The sequence below is a fragment of the Gobius niger genome (assembly GCF_951799975.1).
Source record: "Gobius niger genome assembly, chromosome: 2".
NCBI lineage: Eukaryota > Metazoa > Chordata > Actinopteri > Gobiiformes > Gobiidae > Gobius > Gobius niger.
In genome coordinates, this window is record NC_136853.1 from 21426106 (window position 1) to 21444254 (window position 18149).

At 39.7% G+C, this 18149-nt stretch overlaps 2 protein-coding genes across 2 annotated transcripts; both read left to right on the top strand.

The window, feature by feature from the left end:
• Positions 1-1337: 1337 nt before the first annotated feature.
• Positions 1338-8629, top strand: sdad1 (SDA1 domain containing 1). Its single transcript, XM_079551994.1, has 21 exons — positions 1338-1530; positions 1599-1703; positions 1784-1882; positions 2465-2575; positions 2653-2724; positions 2799-2899; positions 2969-3026; positions 3096-3174; positions 3265-3362; positions 3433-3502; positions 4681-4784; positions 4879-4936; positions 6119-6177; positions 6246-6322; positions 6400-6497; positions 6784-6860; positions 7141-7267; positions 7715-7994; positions 8080-8164; positions 8246-8407; positions 8485-8629. Exons 1-21 carry the CDS (start codon positions 1441-1443, stop codon positions 8527-8529), a joined length of 2055 nt encoding a protein of 684 aa, XP_079408120.1. The 5' UTR covers positions 1338-1440; the 3' UTR covers positions 8530-8629.
• Positions 8630-9351: 722 nt separating this feature from the next.
• klhl8 (kelch-like family member 8) lies at positions 9352-18059 on the top strand. Its single transcript, XM_079582907.1, has 12 exons — positions 9352-9450; positions 10651-10870; positions 11608-11669; positions 13096-13261; positions 13346-13666; positions 13772-13958; positions 14050-14193; positions 14262-14373; positions 14451-14619; positions 14691-14850; positions 16440-16641; positions 16719-18059. The coding sequence occupies exons 2-12, from the start codon at positions 10673-10675 to the stop codon at positions 16840-16842; spliced, it is 1845 nt and encodes a 614-aa protein (XP_079439033.1). The 5' UTR covers positions 9352-9450; positions 10651-10672; the 3' UTR covers positions 16843-18059.
• The last annotated feature ends 90 nt before the right edge of the window (positions 18060-18149 follow it).

Genomic DNA, 18149 nt, shown 5'->3' on the forward strand with positions numbered 1-18149 from the left:
CTTTATCAAAATTTCTAAAAAAAAAAATACAAAAAATAAAGATTTTACATGATCACTGTCTGTATATTATATGAGGAACAAATGTGTGTTTTAAATCATATTTCAATGCTGGATCATGCCTTGACAAAATACTATATCAGTATTTGCTTTGTAAATGTGTTGATGTTCACTGCCTAAGGTGATGAGATTAAAGTGTAAATACGAAGCTCGTAGAAATCAACTGGATACAGTTAAGATGTACAGATCCTTTTCTTTTTTAAACACCCAAATCAGTTGTAGTCTCTTGCTTTTTTTTTTTTTTTTTCTCATTTTACTGCACATTGCATTTTGGCCAGAAGTAGCCAAAGTAAGTCACTTTAGTAGCTTTCACTCTGTATAAAAGGATTTTGTGTTGAATTGTCATGTCGGCATATTTAATAAAATGCAATACAAACCCTGGTTTGGGCATTACTTTATTCATGTTTTGTATTTACTCATATATTGAGGCCACATTTTGGGCTTAATTGTGTATCTGCTCTAATACACTGACAAAGAATGATTTGAATTTGTAGAAAGCTCTAAAACCACTGTAGTAACGTGAAACTCACGGACCTGAATCATGGATCTATCAATGGTCTATAATCCATATCCACTGAATGACTATGTGAAGCAACTCATTGTTTAGGATGTTGAACATTGCAAAAGGTAAAATGAAACGATGAAAAAAAAAAGTATGGTAAAGTTCTAGCTTTCTTTGTGGTACTCGGGGTCATTTGATTAATTTATTCTAATTCGAGTTTCATTTATTCTTTAAAATGAATTTATGTTTGGGGTTTTTTGTTGTTTAGACATTGTTTACACCCAGTTTGGACGTAATTTAGATCTGTTATAGACCCTTATCGACCTGGCTCTTATTTTAGCGTGATGGTACTTAAAGGCACACTGCGTAACATTTGTCATCAGTAAAAATCCCAATGATCAACTCAACAGGGAAAATGCGACTACTGCAGTGGTTAATCAAAGAATGGATTTGGATGAGGACCTAACCAAATCTCAAATACGGACTTTACGGTAAAGTCACAGTCATGTCATAGTGAGCTGAGCCGCTCACAGTACATTTATGAACTATTTTCTCTTTTTCTTTTTTATATCCGTCATATAATAAATACTTTTTTATTAATTCTACACGCTGTGGCTTTTGGTAAAATATTTCATGATAGTAGCAAAATGTGTCTAAAATGTTTGACCACAGCCAGTACGTCGGCCATTAGTCAAATCTAGCAGACACTACACTTCCCAGCAGCACGCGGGGCTTCTCAGAGACAGTGACGACATACCCGGAAGTGACGTCCCAGCACTTCCTTGAAAATACATGGCAGCCAACACGCTGGCCACGCTTGCCTGTTAGTGTAGAGTTTGTCGGGATTTACCTCAAGACTTTGGTTGAACACCGTTTGAATCATGTCGGGGAGACAGAATAACAAGTTACCAAACAATCTGCCTCAACTGCAGAATCTCATCAAGAGAGATCCGCCTTCTTACCTGGAGGAGGTGAGTGTAAACATCAGGCCCAAAGCAGCCTCATGTTATTGACTAAACGTTATGCTTGTCTTTGGTAGTTTTTACAGCAGTTCAGGCATTACCAGTCCAATATCCAGATCTTCAAGCTGCAGCCAGACAAACCCAATAAGGAACTGGCGGATCTGGTCATGTTTCTTGCTCAGGTGCCTTTGAAGCTCAACACTGAAATTGTAAAAACATCAACACACTAATAGATCTTTTGTTTGTTTGTTTGTTTTCTTAGGTTGGTCACTGCTACTTGCAACACATGTCGACTTTCCCTCAAGAGCTGTCAGGGCTGTTGCTGGCATATCATACAGTGCTGGAACCAGATCTAAGGATGGTGAGCTAATGCCACACCAGTTTGCACCAGTGTTAATTTTGACAACATATTTTATTTTAGTTTTAGTCTTAGTCTTTTGACTTAAATGTAATTTAATTTTAGTCAAGATTTAGTCAAAAAAAACTTTTCAATTTTAGTCTAGTTTTAGTCGACTAAAATTAAGACTAATTTAGTCGACTTATATTTATAATATTCGTTATAATCATATTTATTGAAGGTCCTCGACTTAATGGAGCTTCTTCCACATGAATAAAGCACAGAGCTGTGAATTTAAATGAAATGAGGCTTTTTCAGACGGTCAGTAGAAGTTTGGTTGCTTTTAGTCTCTCCTTTTCATTTTTATTTAGTCTTATTTTAGTCGACTAAAATATCTGGACATTTTAGTCATAGTTTTAGTCTCATGAGAAACTTTTAATTTAGTTTTAGTCCAATTTTAGTCGGCAAAGATATCACTTTGACTAAAATTAAGACTAAATATTTTAGTCGACGAAATTAACACTGGTTTGTGCCCAGCCGGGTGTTGGGTTATGTTTGTGATTTAAATGAGACTAATCTCTAAGTGTCTTCTTTGGCCTTTTACAGACATTTTGTAAAGCACTGATTCTCCTCAGAAACAAAAACCTGATCAGCCCCTCTGGCCTCCTGGAGCTCTTCTTTGAGCTGCTGCGATGTCACGACAAACTTCTCAGGAAGGTGGGGATGCTCTCGGCCTACACTGGGTTCTCATTTGTTTTCTTTTATAATGTTTTCTTTGTGTCTTTTCTTTCCAGACGCTATACACACACATTGTCTCAGATATCAAAAACATCAATGCAAGACATAAAAACAATAAAGTTAACACCGTAAGTCCATTTAACCATTTTCCTTTTTTTTTTGTAACCGTTTTGTAACTTTATTTTATTCCCTTCGGCTCCAGATGTTGCAGAACTTTATGTATACCATGCTAAGGGACAGCAACCCAATTGCAGCAAAAATCTCCTTGGATGTTATGGCGGAGCTCTACAAAAGAAACATATGGTTTGTTTTTTTCTAACTCATTTCAACATTCAATACAGTTTTTTTTCCAATGAACTATTTATGTAACAGGAATGATGCAAAAACAGTCAATGTGATAACAACAGCCTGCTTCTCAAAGGTGACAAAGGTATGTATTTCTATACTAAAGAAAATCAGAGCGTACAAGCATAAGCGAGCTCAAATCTGCTTTCTCTAGATTCTTGTAGCAGGTCTTAAGTTTTTCCTTGGCAAAGACGTGGATGAGAAAAATGAAAGTGACTCAGATTCAGAGGCAAGTTTTAAAGTTAGCGTGAAAATAGATGAAGACGCACTGCACATAGCTCTAAATGCACCCTTGGTTTGCTCTGATGTATCTTTACAGGCAGAAGGACCATCAGCCCGAGACCTAATGATCAGATACTCCACGGGTAAAAAGACCACCAAAAATAAGAAGAAGTTAGAAAAAGCAATGAAAGTCTTAAAGGTACATTTTGTAACATAATTATCTGGTCATGATATTACCGTGCTTTATATTATCTTTGTCTTTGCCCTAGAAACACAAGAAAAAAGGAAAAGCTGAAGTGTTTAATTTTTCTGCCATCCACTTGATCCACGATCCTCAAGGTATTGCTTGTTTTTTCTGCAGCCGCTCATTATAAAAATGTAGGGATACTTAGTTCATACTTTTTCTCTCATTTGTATTTATTTTATTGGTGATTATGCTCCATGTATGAAATGTCATTATGTCATTATATCACTCAGAAGCTCACTCATGAAACTTGAATGATGACGAAATAATCATTCATTCCATACCTGGTGATGGTAAACTACCACACACGCCATTCACCCTCGCTACTTAGAAGTGGAGGTGCATATTCAAAGTCAGAGGTGAATAGTCAAAGCTAAACGTGAAACCAACCTGACCACGATTAGCTACTGTTCTCTGTCTGGATAAGGTTAGGCACAAGTCTGTGGGTAGGAACAGGTATTTGGGAGAGTTCTTGCCTGGCCTGCCAGACACTCCTCCTTTCTGTTAAAAAGAAGAACCGTCCTTTCACGATTTGACCCACATCGGTCCGATCACGCGCCAGGAGACCGAAGCCGTCGCCTGTCACCACCACATACACTCTACCAAAACATTAAAGATGGCGGCGCGGCGACTGATACACTGTTTTCTTCTGCTCTTTCATCTGTTTTAAATCATTTGGAAAATATTACACCCCTAAAACCAGAGCAAGAAACAGCGTTGGAAGCGTTCCTCGTAAATAAGGACGTTTTTGGAAAGGCTTCCTGCCGCTTGTTGCTGCGACGTATCTAGTGTTGCTCTGATTGGTTGATGCCGTCTGTCAATCATGCCCACCGGGAAATCGTTGAGATCATTGCTGCTCCCAGACTATATGTCTTTGAAATATCCATGAAAAAGCATGTACAGTGGGGAAAAAAAGTATTTGGTCAGTTTCCCATAGACTTTCAATTGGATTTTGGCCAAATACTTTTTTTCCCCACTGAAATTTGGCGGGCCAGGCAAGGATAGTTCACTTGTTAATTCTATCCTTTTTTTTTTTTTTTTTTTTTTTTTTTTTTTAAGAAAGAAAAAATGATGTGTGTATATCATCAACACATGTTAACTATGCTGCACTCTTCATTATCTATTGAACAATAACAGAAATAAAGGATACATTAAAATATTGATTATTATACTATTTGTTTCACCTCTGACAACCAAGTGGCTTTTGGAAATTGATTTTAACGGTACCCAGTCCCATCATAAATACCCCCAGTAAAAGCATTTCTTTTTGCAGATTTTTCTGAAAAACTTCTTAAGCAGTTGGAATCCTCTAACGAGCACTTTGAAGTGAAGATTATGATGATGGAGCTCATATCCCGGCTTGTTGGTATCCACGAGGTACTCAATGAGACTTTTATACATAAGAATACACTGTAAAAATGTCTTGTGTTTTATTCTATGTACCCTTTGTAATGATACGTCTCTTCTACAGCTGTTCCTGTTCAATTTCTATCCATTCATGCAAAGGTTTCTTCAGCCACATCAGAGGGGTAGGCACTTTTAATTCAATAGTCGAATTAGGTTCATTAGGTCTTCCAGTGATGATGCTACTATGTTCTTATAGCCAGACCTTTATGTTGATTTCGTACCTGACAATTTCAGCTACTGTGGCCGTCCTCAGAGGTCGTACCTGGTTGTTGTACACAAGAACTCACTGATCACCTTAACACACTGGACTAAACAAACAATATAAAATTCACCCACAAAGAAGAAAGGGACAACACAATAGACTTTTTGGACCTGCACATACAAACATGTGGAGGATGGCAGAATAAAAATTCAAGTATACCGAAAACCCACTTATACAGACATCAAAACATCCCACAAAGAACAAACTCTGAAGACAGGAAGGAGGAGAAACGGCACATTATGAAGGCACTCGAAACCTGCAAATACCCAGAGTGGGCCATAGACAAAGGGCGGCAACAATCTAAACTAAACATTATCAGGAGAAAACAAGTGAGTAATGAGAAGCAAAGCAGGGCTGTGGTTATACTTCCATACGCCGGGGGAAGGGGGGCAATCACAGAGAGACTACAGCAGGCCATGAACATCTGTACTCCGGTCAAACCTCATGCCAAGCTACAGCAGTGGTTAGCTCACCCTAAGGACAAAATAGAACAACAACAAAAATGCAATGTAATATATGAGATGTGCAACAAGTCATGCATGGAAGAGGCAGGTTCAAAATCGGGAAGAAAGAGCATAGAACCGAATGTGATCAAGACACATGCCACCAGACGACATCAGAACAAACCCAGCTGAAGTCTGCCATATCAGACCAAGAGGGAGAACCACCTCATGGATCGGGACAATGCCCGTGTTATCGGCACTGAGAGCATCAAATACCCAATTTGGATCAGAGAAGCCATCGAGATCCGGAAGCGCGCCTCCCAGACTGTGAACCGGGAAGAGGGGGGCATTCTAACTTTTTCCCACACCCGGGACACAGTTCTGAAGAAGTTGGACTGCAGATGGCGCTGTGAGCCTGCTACTATAAGCAGGAAGACCAAGCCAAAAACTGACCAAACATCATGTACCAAACCTCTGAGGAAGATACAGTTGTAGCGAAAATTGTAAGATACGTAAACAACCTAAAGGTCTGACTATAAGAACATAACAGCAGCGGCACGCTTAATTCCTCTGTCATTATGAAAACTTTGTTTTTCCAGAAGTGACAAAAATTTTACTTTGTGCTGCCCAGGCGTCCCATCATCTTGTCCCACCAGAGGTAAATTTGTTTTGTCAAATTTACTGAGATGATGAAATATTCACCCTATTCTCACTCATTAACCTTAGATCATTGAACCTATGATCATGACTATTGCTAACAACTTTGTGACGGACAGAAACTCGGGCGAGGCCATGACCGTTGGGTAAAAAGCATTTCTGTTCAATTTTACAAGTTTTGATGCCACTGTAAAGATGACACTGTTTTCATTGTGCACTTCAGAGTCAACGCCATCAAGGAGATTATAGCTCGCTGTCCTCTGGCAATAAACGAAGACCTGTTACAAGACTTGGCCCAGTACAAAACTCACAAAGATAAAAGTAAGCTAATAAAAAGACACTCCATTTTGGCCTAATCTGTTGCAAATCGGTGCACATACTTTTGTTTGGATCGCAGCTTGTTGTAGGTTGGTGGGTCCCAATCTCGAAGCTAAATTCATTGGGAACCACTGGTCTAAACAATGCTTGGCATCTTTTATTCATTGTAAGAAAAGGGAATCTTTTTGTTTTTGCCAAAGACACTAGACCCCAAATAAACGGTCTTTGTCATTTGCAATTTGTGACCATTAAAACTGTGATATTAATTAATTGTTCTGTTTGGTTCCAGATGTGATGATGGCAGCCAGAGGTCTGATTCAGCTGTTTAGGAATCTTGATCCACAAATGCTACATAAGAAGGATCGGGTGAGCAAAACCTTTTTATTTTTTTTACGAATTAAATTTTAATCCTGGGATTTGGTTAAAAATAATAATAAAATGTCTTTAATGGTACGATGGTATATTCCAAAAATAAAGGAAAGTCTCGGTGCTGGTTTTATGTATCTACAGTATGACCTGTAGTTTGGGTGTAAAACCAACAAGAATCCAAAAGAAAATAATCAGTCTTTCATATTTCTCGATGCATTTTTGCCAAATCCTGTACTATGAATCTAGAAGTAATTTCAACTTGATTGTCTTTTCAAAGGGCAAACCCACTGAAGCCTCAGCAGAAGCAAAAATCAAAGACTACGGGGAGGTGGAGGCGAAAGGATATATCCCTGGAGCTGAAGTTCTCGAGTTGGAAGATAAAAAAGAGGGCGATCAAGATGAAGGTACAGTATATGTTGAAAGTAATGGTTGTCATCCACACAATGGCCATCAATTACGCATATGGCAAAATCAAAAGCATTTGTGAGGTGTACGAAAAAGCACTGCCTGTTTTGGCATTTATCAATCTGGATGTGGCCGTACAATGCTTTAAAGATAAAATATTATGTTAATGTTAATATTCATGGACAGACTTTGATTCAATATTGTGGAGCTGTGTGGTTTATGTGGATGGCTTCTCAATAACATAAGCGACCCGCTGCAGTGTACTGGGTCGTTTTTCCACTGCCGCATTATCATCAGCTGCTTGTGCGTACAGCAGGATTGGAGCAGTATGCACAGGTTCATAAATACCACGTGCCCTCCAGCGTATACTCAACATACTGTGCACCAAAAATATACATCATTTTATGTGCAATGTAATGTCATAAATGTTGGATTCTGTTCGACAGATGGCTGGGAGAGTGCCAGCATTAGTGATGACAATGATGAAGATGGAGAGTGGGTAGATGTTCACCACTCATCTGATGAAGACACAGAGATTACCGAGAAACTGAAGACCATACCAGTGGAGGAAAGACGAGCCATGGCAGCGGCAGTCAGCGGCAGTAGACTTCTGTCACAGGATGACTTTAAGAAAATCCGCATGGTCCAAATGGCCAAGGAGGTCAGTGCTGCACCAGGCAAAGGCCAGAAGAGGAAAATAGTTGATAGTGATGATGAGGATGACCGGTAAGAAACATTTATTACATATTTGGCTTCTTTTGAGACTTGTCCTTTCCAGTAATGTGATGTAAACTTTAAATGTATTTATCAGAGGGGAAATTTTAACACTACGGAATATTGAGAAACTCCATAAGAAACCAAAGGCAGATAAGGAAACAAGACTTGCAACAGCAATGGTATGGTATATAAATCTTTTTTTCTCTACTAAGCCGAACGTGTTGGATATAGCGCGGTGTGACTGAATGTAATCTGTCTAGGCTGGAAGGACAGACAGAAAGGACTTTGTTAGGAAGCGGACCAAGCTGAACCCCCATGCAAGCACCAGCAACAAGGAGAAAAGAAAAACAAAGAATTTTATGATGATGAGATACAGTCAAAACGTCCGAACAAAAGGCAAACGTTCCTTCAGAGAGAAACAGGCAAGTTGACTTAAAGACGTACAATAGATTTTGTTTTGCAGATTGTGTTATTTGGATTTTTTTTGCTCTCGTTTTAGATTGCATTGCGTGATGCACTCCTCAAGAAAAAGAAGAACAAGTAAATTTTTGGAACCCTGTTGGACTGATCACTATTTTTATACCTTCAGTATCTATACATCCAACAATACAATATCTATTGTTCTCCATGGTCCTAAATCCTGATAAAGGATTAAGGTTGGGTGTAAGATCTGTTGTTGAAGTTGCTCAATGTGCATAAATATTGCATTTACATTGCAAATAAACATCAACTTTTTCTGTTAGTTGGTGCAGTCCTATTTCTGTCCTGTCTGTCAGTCAATGAATAAAAGAGTTTATTGTATAGAATAGTCTTGGCAGTCATATGACTGTTGGGTCATAAAAACACAATTATCCAGTCTTTTTTCCTTACAATGCAAATTCTTTAGTGGTGTTTTATTTATTTTTTTATTGTATGCATACACTCTTGTAACTTATTTATTTTTCAGTACTTCACCATGTTAGAGGTTTGATTATCAGATAGTCAAGGTACTTCACATTCAGTCTTAAAGCAGGCATGCGGACGCCCTCGCCTTCAAGATTGGACGTTTCAAAAATCAGCATTTTTCTACTTCAGAGAGTTTGTCCAGTACATCCCAACCTTAAAACTTTCACCTTAAAACTAAAACCGCTTTACTATGTAGATTAGTAGTTGATTTAGATTTTTGCTCACTGGGCAAATATCAACTATAGGCCAACTATATTTATTTATTTCAATTAAATCTAAATTGAATATATTTATCTGTAAATAATACTGTGAAAATTATTGTCATGAGAATGTGGTTCTCTTTATTGCTTTATATAGTTCCTTGATTTTGCCTCACCCAGGGTTGTGCTCGCTCCATGTGACGAAGAAGAAGCAAAACGGACTACAATACCCATAAAGCATTGGGCCTCACAACACAAACCGCACAAGCTAATATATGACAGAAAAGAAGCCAGCGTTTTAATTCTTCCAGCGGCATGAGGTACCCACGAATGTTTACAGCAGTAAATGCAATCCTAATTTAACCTTTCATCGCTTTTGTTTTATGACTGTCATGTTGGTTTGGAAAGTTTCCGTTTAGCTATCCTTGCGAGTTAGCATTAGCAGCTATATAAACGGCTGCCATAAGATTGATAATTAGCTTGTAAGCCCATGTAAACTGTGTGTTGTCATTGTTTCTGGTTAAATATGGGAATTTACTGTAAGTGTACTCGTGATTTATTCAAATAGGACAATATTTGAGAAGGTGAGGCCAAAGCTATGCTAGCGATAGCCTAAACACTTGAGCGTCGAAGAGTCAGCCCCGCTCCTCGCGCTGCCCCGTAGCAGACGCAGATGCTCCTCGTTTGTTCATATGAAACATATCAAAGTATCATGGGGTTTTTCTAACATGTGTGTACAACATAAGCCGAAGAACAGCCTGCTCACAAAGGCACAGATTAAACGTGTGCACTGTTTGTTAAAGGCTGTAGTGTCCTTTGTAAACCCACGAGATCTGTGCAGTTCGTCTCACACACTATGTGAGGAAGGGCCTTTCAGCTACTTCTGCACATGCATCATTGTGGTTATGAGTGAAGGGACACTTTTGTTTCAAGTAAACTGAAAGCAACACTACAGCAGATGTGCAATATGTACCTAGCTGTCCACATTGTAGTTTTAAAAGTCGCTCTTTTACTGACATACAGCATAACAGTTTGCATGGCTTCTTCAGACCCAATTACATCTATCACATGAGGTCAGAGTGTCCCTGGTCCCCATAAAGCCACAGGCACAAAGGTACTGGACAATTCTGGGGTTCATTGGCAAAAGCTGAACAGTGGGCACAGGGCCTAATGGACATCAAACGTCTCTCTGTCAACTCTTTGTGGTTTTTAATGTTTAGTCAGACACAGTCGCACCTGTGGCTGGATGGATTTGGCAGTACATTTGTCTAAAACAGTGGTTCTCAGTTTGTTCCAGTTATAGAAGTCAAGCTTAAATTCTTCTACGACATATCTTTGTAAGAAAACTACATTTTAATGTTGAATGTGCTAAAACAATGTCAAAATGCAAATTGTTTAAATCATACGTAGATTTTTCTTTATTTGTATCATGGCTTGCTCTAAGTTAATGGTGGTGTAAAAAGTACATCATGCAAATGGAAGTACATTTACATATTTCATTATTATTGTTTTGTCCTTAGGTGCAGTTTCCTATAGACAGCGATGGCACCGGGTGATATGGTGCCAGACCATGCCAAGCAAGTGAAGACCAAGGAGAAGCGGTCTGGAAATAGAGTGTCAAAAGCAGAAAGCGAGAATGATGGGTCATTTGTCTTTGAGGCTCATGAAGCCTGGAAGGACTTCCATAACTCTCTCAGGCATTTCTATGAGGTGGGGGAACTCTGTGATGTGACACTAAAGGTCAGTCTCTCTCTTTATATTACATGTATTTGTCAGTGTAGTAGACCTTGTTGCTTTGTTTTTTGTGTGTTATGGTTCTCAAGCTTGCACATTACCAACTTTTGAAAGAGCCTTCAGCTCTGTTTGGATCAGGTTTTTTTAAAGGGATTTTTTGGTCCTTTGGCTTTTGCGAAAAGTTTATAAGATGCAAGAGACATTTAGCTGGAACTCAACTGTTCTAAACAGAAGAGTTCTGCTATAGGGAGAATCGCTGTTATTGTTTATTTCCGAGATTTTCATTGGATGTTTTGGCGACTGGTGGCAGCTGATTTTTCCGAGCTTGAAGAGCTGTTTTTTTAAATCACAGATCTTTCACAGAAGCAAAGCTCTGTTTGTGAACGATGTTTTGACCCACCATAGAACTATTATTAACTTTTTTTTTAAAAAGAAAAACTCATATGTGCATTGACTAATGGTTGTCAAATATTTTTATATAAGACATCACTTCATAAAATATTGTGCCTTGATCATGATCAGCTGGGTTAAACGTAAATCTAAAATTTACCAAAATTTAGACACATTTCTACATTACTTCACAAAATTACCTCTAGTTTAAGTCTAAAACTGCAGATGACCCTGAGTACCTCTTGAAGAAGACTAAGTACCATATATACCATAGTACCATATAATAATATAATAAGAACCATATAATATGAGACCCACTGCAACAGATCTGATTTCTTGTTTAATTTGTATAGGTTGGTAGCAGATTGATTCCATGCCACAAACTCGTGCTGGCATGTGTGATTCCATACTTCAGGTGGGTTCTGCCTGTTCACTTTATGGAATTTGTTCATTGATTTTGTTTGATGCATTAAAGCAGAACTAAGTAACTCATGCCCCTCGAGGTCATAAGCGTCACTGCACGTGTCGTAGCATGATGCGTTTTTTTACTCCTTTATTGTCCGTGAGAGTAAATACTACGCTGACCGAAAAGACCAAGGGAGAGAGGAATATTGTACATCCAATTACATAATGGAGATCAATTATTTCACTGAAACTTTGCTGTAAATACTGTTTAAGTGGCGCTAGCCCATAGTTAGCTTTGCCCGTTAGCCTGTTAGCTTCTTCTTCATGATTCCATTAGTGTGTATTGGGGCCGTCGACCCGGAGGCAGGAAAGCTGCAATAGTGGTTTTCTGACCAGAGACACCAGGAGGAGATGAAAGACCCCCCAAATCATCCCATTAATACTAATAATTAATTACCCTCAGAGGAACAATGAAAAGGATTTATTAAGGTAAACAAGTTACTTAGTTCTTCTTTAATGCATGCAGTGATAAAGAACATTGAGACTTAAAGGTGCATTATGGAACTTTTCATGCAAAAAGAAAAATAATAACTTGATGATAACCCTATATACCTTGATATAACCCTTAAAGGAATAGGCCATCGTTTTTACATACTGTGATATGTTCTTACCTCACTTTAGACGTGTTAATATATCCCCGTCTGGTCTTTGTCCGTGCGCTCTGCCAGGCAAACGGAGCACATACGCAGCCTCTCCCACATGTCACATAGCTCCAAAAAAGCTCACGATAGAAGCTACCAAGCTCTTCCTTGTGTTCCCTATTTAAATAAAGTTACGTGAAGTGTTTTCATGCGAAGTATATTTACACAGAAATGTAGCATGTCGATTTTAAAAGCAAATAAAAAGGGGTACTATATTGTGAGGCGTAATGATACGAGGAGCAAAACGTCCGCGCAGTAACTCCTAAAGACTTCCCCCGCTCACTTCCATCAATAACCTTTAGGAGTTACTGCGCGGACGTTTTACTCCTCGTATCATTACGCCTTACAATATAGTCCCCCTTTTTATCTGCTTATAAAATCGAAACGTTACATTTCTGTGTAAATATACTTCGCATGAAAACACTTCACGTAACTTTATTTAAATAGGGAACACGTGGAAGAGCTTGGTAGCTTCTATCGTGAGCTTTTTTGGAGCTATATGACATGTGGGAGAGGCTGCGTATGTGCTCCGTTTGCCTGGCAGAGCGCACGGACAAAGACCAGACGGGGATATATTAACACGTCTAAAGTGAGGTAAGAGCATATCACAGTATGTAAAAACGGTGGCCTATTCCTTTAACCCACTGCCATTTGGGTTTAGGAAATCTGATTTCTAAAAAGTCTGTCGCCTAGGAGAGCTGTTTTGCATTGAAGATGCATTTCTTTTTACTCTAGGGCCATGTTCCTGTCAGAGATGTCAGAAGCAAAACAGGAACTAATAGAAATTAAAGACTTTGATGGTGACGCCATTCAGGACCTCGTACATTTTGCCTACTCCTCCAAACTGACATTGACTGTGGACAATGTCCAGCCACTGCTGTATGCGGCATGTATACTTCATGTAAGTGAGCTGTGTGTGTGTTTATGCTCGCAATAGTTTTCTCAACAATATGCCGTAATAAAATTGCGCTTTTCTCCCTGACAGGTGGAGTTAGTAGCTAGAGCATGTTGTGAGTACATGAAGGCCCACTTCCATCCTTCAAACTGCCTGGCGGTTCGCACTTTTGCTGAGAGCCACAATCGCGTGGACCTGATGGACATGGCTGACCGCTATGCATGTGAGCATTTCACTGAGGTGGTTGAGTGTGAGGACTTTACATGTGTTTCGCCTCAACACTTGCGCACTTTACTCTCCTCCAATGATCTAAACATCCAATCAGAAACACAAGTTTACAATGCAGCAGTGAAGTGGCTTAAAGCAAACCCACAAAATCATGAGGCCTGGCTGGACCAAATTATGTCTCAGGTAAGTCAAGAGCATTTTGCATGTTTCCCGTTACAGTATTATGATAAGATATAACGTTGACCTGCTTTTACACCTGTCACTAATAAATGAACTCCTGATTTCCAGGTGCGCCTCCCGTTGCTGTCTGTGGAGTTTTTAACAGGAACTGTGGCTAAAGACGAGATGATCAAAGGTAACCTAAACTGCCGGGACCTTTTGGATGAAGCAAGGAACTACCACCTTCACATGAGCAACAAGGTGGTGCCTGACTTTGAGTACTCGCTTCGCACTGTACCGCGGAAGCACACTGCAGGTGCTTTCAATACCTATACACACCTATTTAATCAGTGAGAATGCAAAACCCTCCACTGCTTTAACCAACGCTACTGTTTGGCCGCCCTCAGGGGTTTTGTTCTGTGTTGGCGGTCGAGGGGGTTCTGGGGATCCATTCCGGAGCATTGAATGTTACTCGATTAGCAAGAACAGCTGGTTTTTCGGTCCGGAGATGAACAGCAGGCGCCGACATGTGGGAGTCATTTCTGTTGGAGGTGAGACAATCAAGTCAAATTCAGCTGATAAAAAAGCATATTAACTTGCAATGTGTTATTGTTTTCAGGTAAGGTTTATGCTGTTGGGGGTCACGATGGTAATGAACACTTGGGAAACATGGAGGTATTTGACCCTCTAACCAACAAGTGGATGATGAAAGCCTCTATGAACACCAAACGGTACACTATCAAAGGATTATCCAAGCATGGGGGGGGGTTTGTCATTATTAGCACATTTATCTGGATGTCTTGTGCAGGAGGGGTATTGCACTGGCTGCGCTGGGTGGTCCCATCTATGCCATAGGGGGTTTGAATGACAACTCCTGCTTTAATGATGTGGAGAGATATGACATAGAGAGCGACTGCTGGAGTTCTGTGGCCCCCATGAACACTCCTCGTGGTGGTGTGGGTTCTGTAGCTCTAGGGGTAAGACCCAACTTCTTCACAGCGCCTTCTTTTTTTCTACTGTGTTTTTTGTAACCGTGCCTTCTCTACAGAGCTTTGTCTATGCAGTCGGAGGAAATGACGGAGTGGCGTCACTTTCCAGTGTGGAGCGATTCGACCCACACCTTAATAAATGGACGGAGGTCAGCGAAATGGGCCAAAGGCGAGCTGGAAATGGAGTCAGCAAACTTAACGGATGTCTTTATGTTGTGGGTAAGGGAAGCAGCACACCCTTCAGTTATGTATTTTATTTTCATGAAAATGCAGACGGCGACAAAAGTTCAGTTTGTGAATGTCTGGTTACTAATTTGTTTTTATTACACTGCCGTAACAGTTCTGTTATTCAACGTTTCCCATGATTACTCACTAGAATGGTGGACGTTATATAAACACCTGTCTTTTCTTCGAATATATTTCAAGTTCTCATTTAATTTGTCAATTTCATAGTAAAACAAAGCAGCGTTACAACAGATACAAGACGAGTTATTTCTAGCTTATCTTAAATGTAGCTGCTTGTGATGAGTGGTTTACATAACTGCAGTAACAATAGTGAATGTCCTCTGCAAAGGATACAAATCTTGCCTGAAGCGCATTCTGTTTTTGTGTCCCTGGCCGTGATGAGACACTAATACTGTAGCTGGTGAAAGAGTCTTTATGTACTATCTACTTTGGTTTTCTCACTTTTGTGCTGTATTCTGATTCAGTGACTTTCCACCAGTGTTCCCTTGCACTCAAAGGAATCAGACATGTGTTAACTTTTTTGTCTTGTCTTTTGTTTAAAATTGCATACAATTGATTTTACTTCATGTAATTAAGTTATCTGTAGGGCTGGGTACCGTTAAATGATACCAGTCTGGTATGGGGGAAAAAAATGAAAATATTCTAAAGCAGGCACCGAAAAGAAGTTTTGATGCCGTTGGTCATCAAAATTTCAAAGAAAAAAAGTGAAAGACAAGTTGAAAAAAATTAATTAATTAATTAAAAAAAGGGGTAAAATATGGGAGAGAATGAAAAAAAATGTGGGGGGAGGAATGTAAAAAAAAGTTCAACATTTTGGGGAAATTGGGGGGAAAAATAAGAAAAGTTTATTGGTTGTTTCACCTCAAACTAATGGTACAAATGCAAAAGAAATGAAATGGAAAGGAAAGGAATAAATTAACATTACGGTACGGTAGCGCAGCGGTTAGCGCCTCCGCTTCACAGCTGGAAGGTCCTGGGTTCGATTCCCACCAGGACGGGGCCTTTCTGTGTGGAGTTTGCATGTTCTCCCCGTGTCTGCGTAGGTTTCCTCCGGGTACTCCGGTTTCCCCTACCACTAAAAACATGTGCAATAAGTGAATCCTCCAGCCAGGTGATTCTAACCATCAGCCTGGTGGCTCCACATCATGGAGATGGGTGCTCCTTACGGGTCGCCCCAGTGGCATCGACGGATGGGTTAAATGCAGAGGACAAATTTCCCTACGGGGACAAAAAAGTATACAATACAAAATACAAATAATTATTAATGTGTTTTATGGTTCTGTACGACAAATAATGTATCGTTCAGGTATTGGTATCAAAAACCAAGTATCATTAAAGTACTGGTAGCTAAAAAAAGGAGCGGGGCCCAGCTCTGTTGATTAAACCATAAAGGATTTTTCAAACCGTTTTCTATCTGGTGTCATTTGGTAATGTTTTACATGAGTGTTGAGCTGTGACAACGTTTCAACAACAACAAAAATAACAAATTGCCGTGTTTCTGATGCGTCGGCCTCGTTCACTAGATTTCGTTCTTTTAATGCATAGTTTCCATTTGTTCCAAGGTGGCTTTGACGACAACTCGCCCCTGAGCTCAGTAGAACGCTTCGACCCCCGGATGCACCACTGGGAGTTCGTGTCCGAGCTGACCACTCCTCGAGGCGGTGTCGGCGTCGCCACCGTAATGGGACGAGTGTTCGCGGTGGGAGGACACAACGGGAACATCTACCTGAACACCGTGGAGGCGTTTGAACCACGGATGAACAGGTCAGACGACAAACGTCAGAAAAAAGGTCAAACCGAAATGGCGGCTACTAAAAGCCCCTGTGTGTGTCTGTGTCCAGGTGGGAACTGGTGGGCTCGGTGTCCCACTGTCGAGCGGGAGCGGGAGTGGCCGTTTGTTCCTCCCACATCAGCCAGATCAGGGATGTGGGCCAGGGCTCCAGCAATGTGGTCAACTGCATGTGATGATCGATCAGGTGATGGACAAGGACAAGCACAAACTACACGGCACACAAGACTGACTATTGAGGCTTTTTCTTGTGTAGTTGTTCGGTGAAGATGTAGAACGGGAATCAAACTCCTACGAAGTAAGATGGGTAAATGGGAAATGTACATACAATCTTGTAAAAACATCCTAAACTGCTGCTGGTGGTGTTTTGCAATCAGTTATGTAATATTTTGTACTGTAATTTGTCATGTTTGGCTGCTATACGTCATTTTTGACTTAAGGGGAAATGCTTTGAATTTCCGTGGGTCCACAGTGGCGAAATGTAAGGACAATTGCCATAAGAATTGAGAACAAAATACGTTTTTCTTCTAAATGGAGAAAAGTCTTCAATATAGCCCCTATAAGAGGAACAATCCAGTTACTGAAAGTTCTCTGGCCCTCCAGCTTGCACCAATTGATTGTCTTTTTTACTGATTTTTTCAGTTTTGTTTTGAAATTTGAGGCTAATGTGTTATCTTAAAGGTATGTCTACTCCCATATGTGCAGGGTGCGTACTGCACACGTGCCAAGTCAAAGGATCATATTTATTTTTTCTGATATTGTCATAGAACAATCATTACACTGTCTGTGCGAGACTATTCTCAAAGACGTTCTGAAAGCAACTCAAACTGCTGTCATTAGTTTATCCACAATTAAAAGAGGCAAAATGTTTGTACAATATAGGACTGAATAAAGCAATACGTGCCGCACTGCTCAAAGCCTAAAGCCAGAGTAGGGTCTTCATGGAGACTTGTATTGAACGATAGCTGGGCTGTCTTCAAACCTACTCGATATACTCCTGGATGTCTCTGCTGATACTTCTGTTCCAATTTAATATATGACTTTTTGTATAAAAGAAGTGGTTCTTAAGAGACATTAATGTATATTATTCGCTGTGTGCACTATTTTTATAGAATATATAGATGTGAAGTCTGGGTATTTTTGTCTTGAATTGGAAAATATGTTCAAAGTTGTTTATGTAACATTTCTGTTTAAGAGTGATATATTTACAGTATATTTGACTCTTTCTACAGTGAAATAAGTATGATGCAATAAACGCACACTTCTGGCATTGATATTAGATTATCAAACTGCGTGCTTCGTTTTACAACAGGACTGATGTTGCTGTCTTTATATTTTATCTTTGACATATACTGAATCTTTCTCCTGGACTCCCCACATTGTCTGTATATATATGTATATGTTATTGGTAATAAAGTTATTTATATGGCGTTCAGTAATTCTGTGACTCAGTACTTTGAGGATAAACTTTAATTTCTTGTGG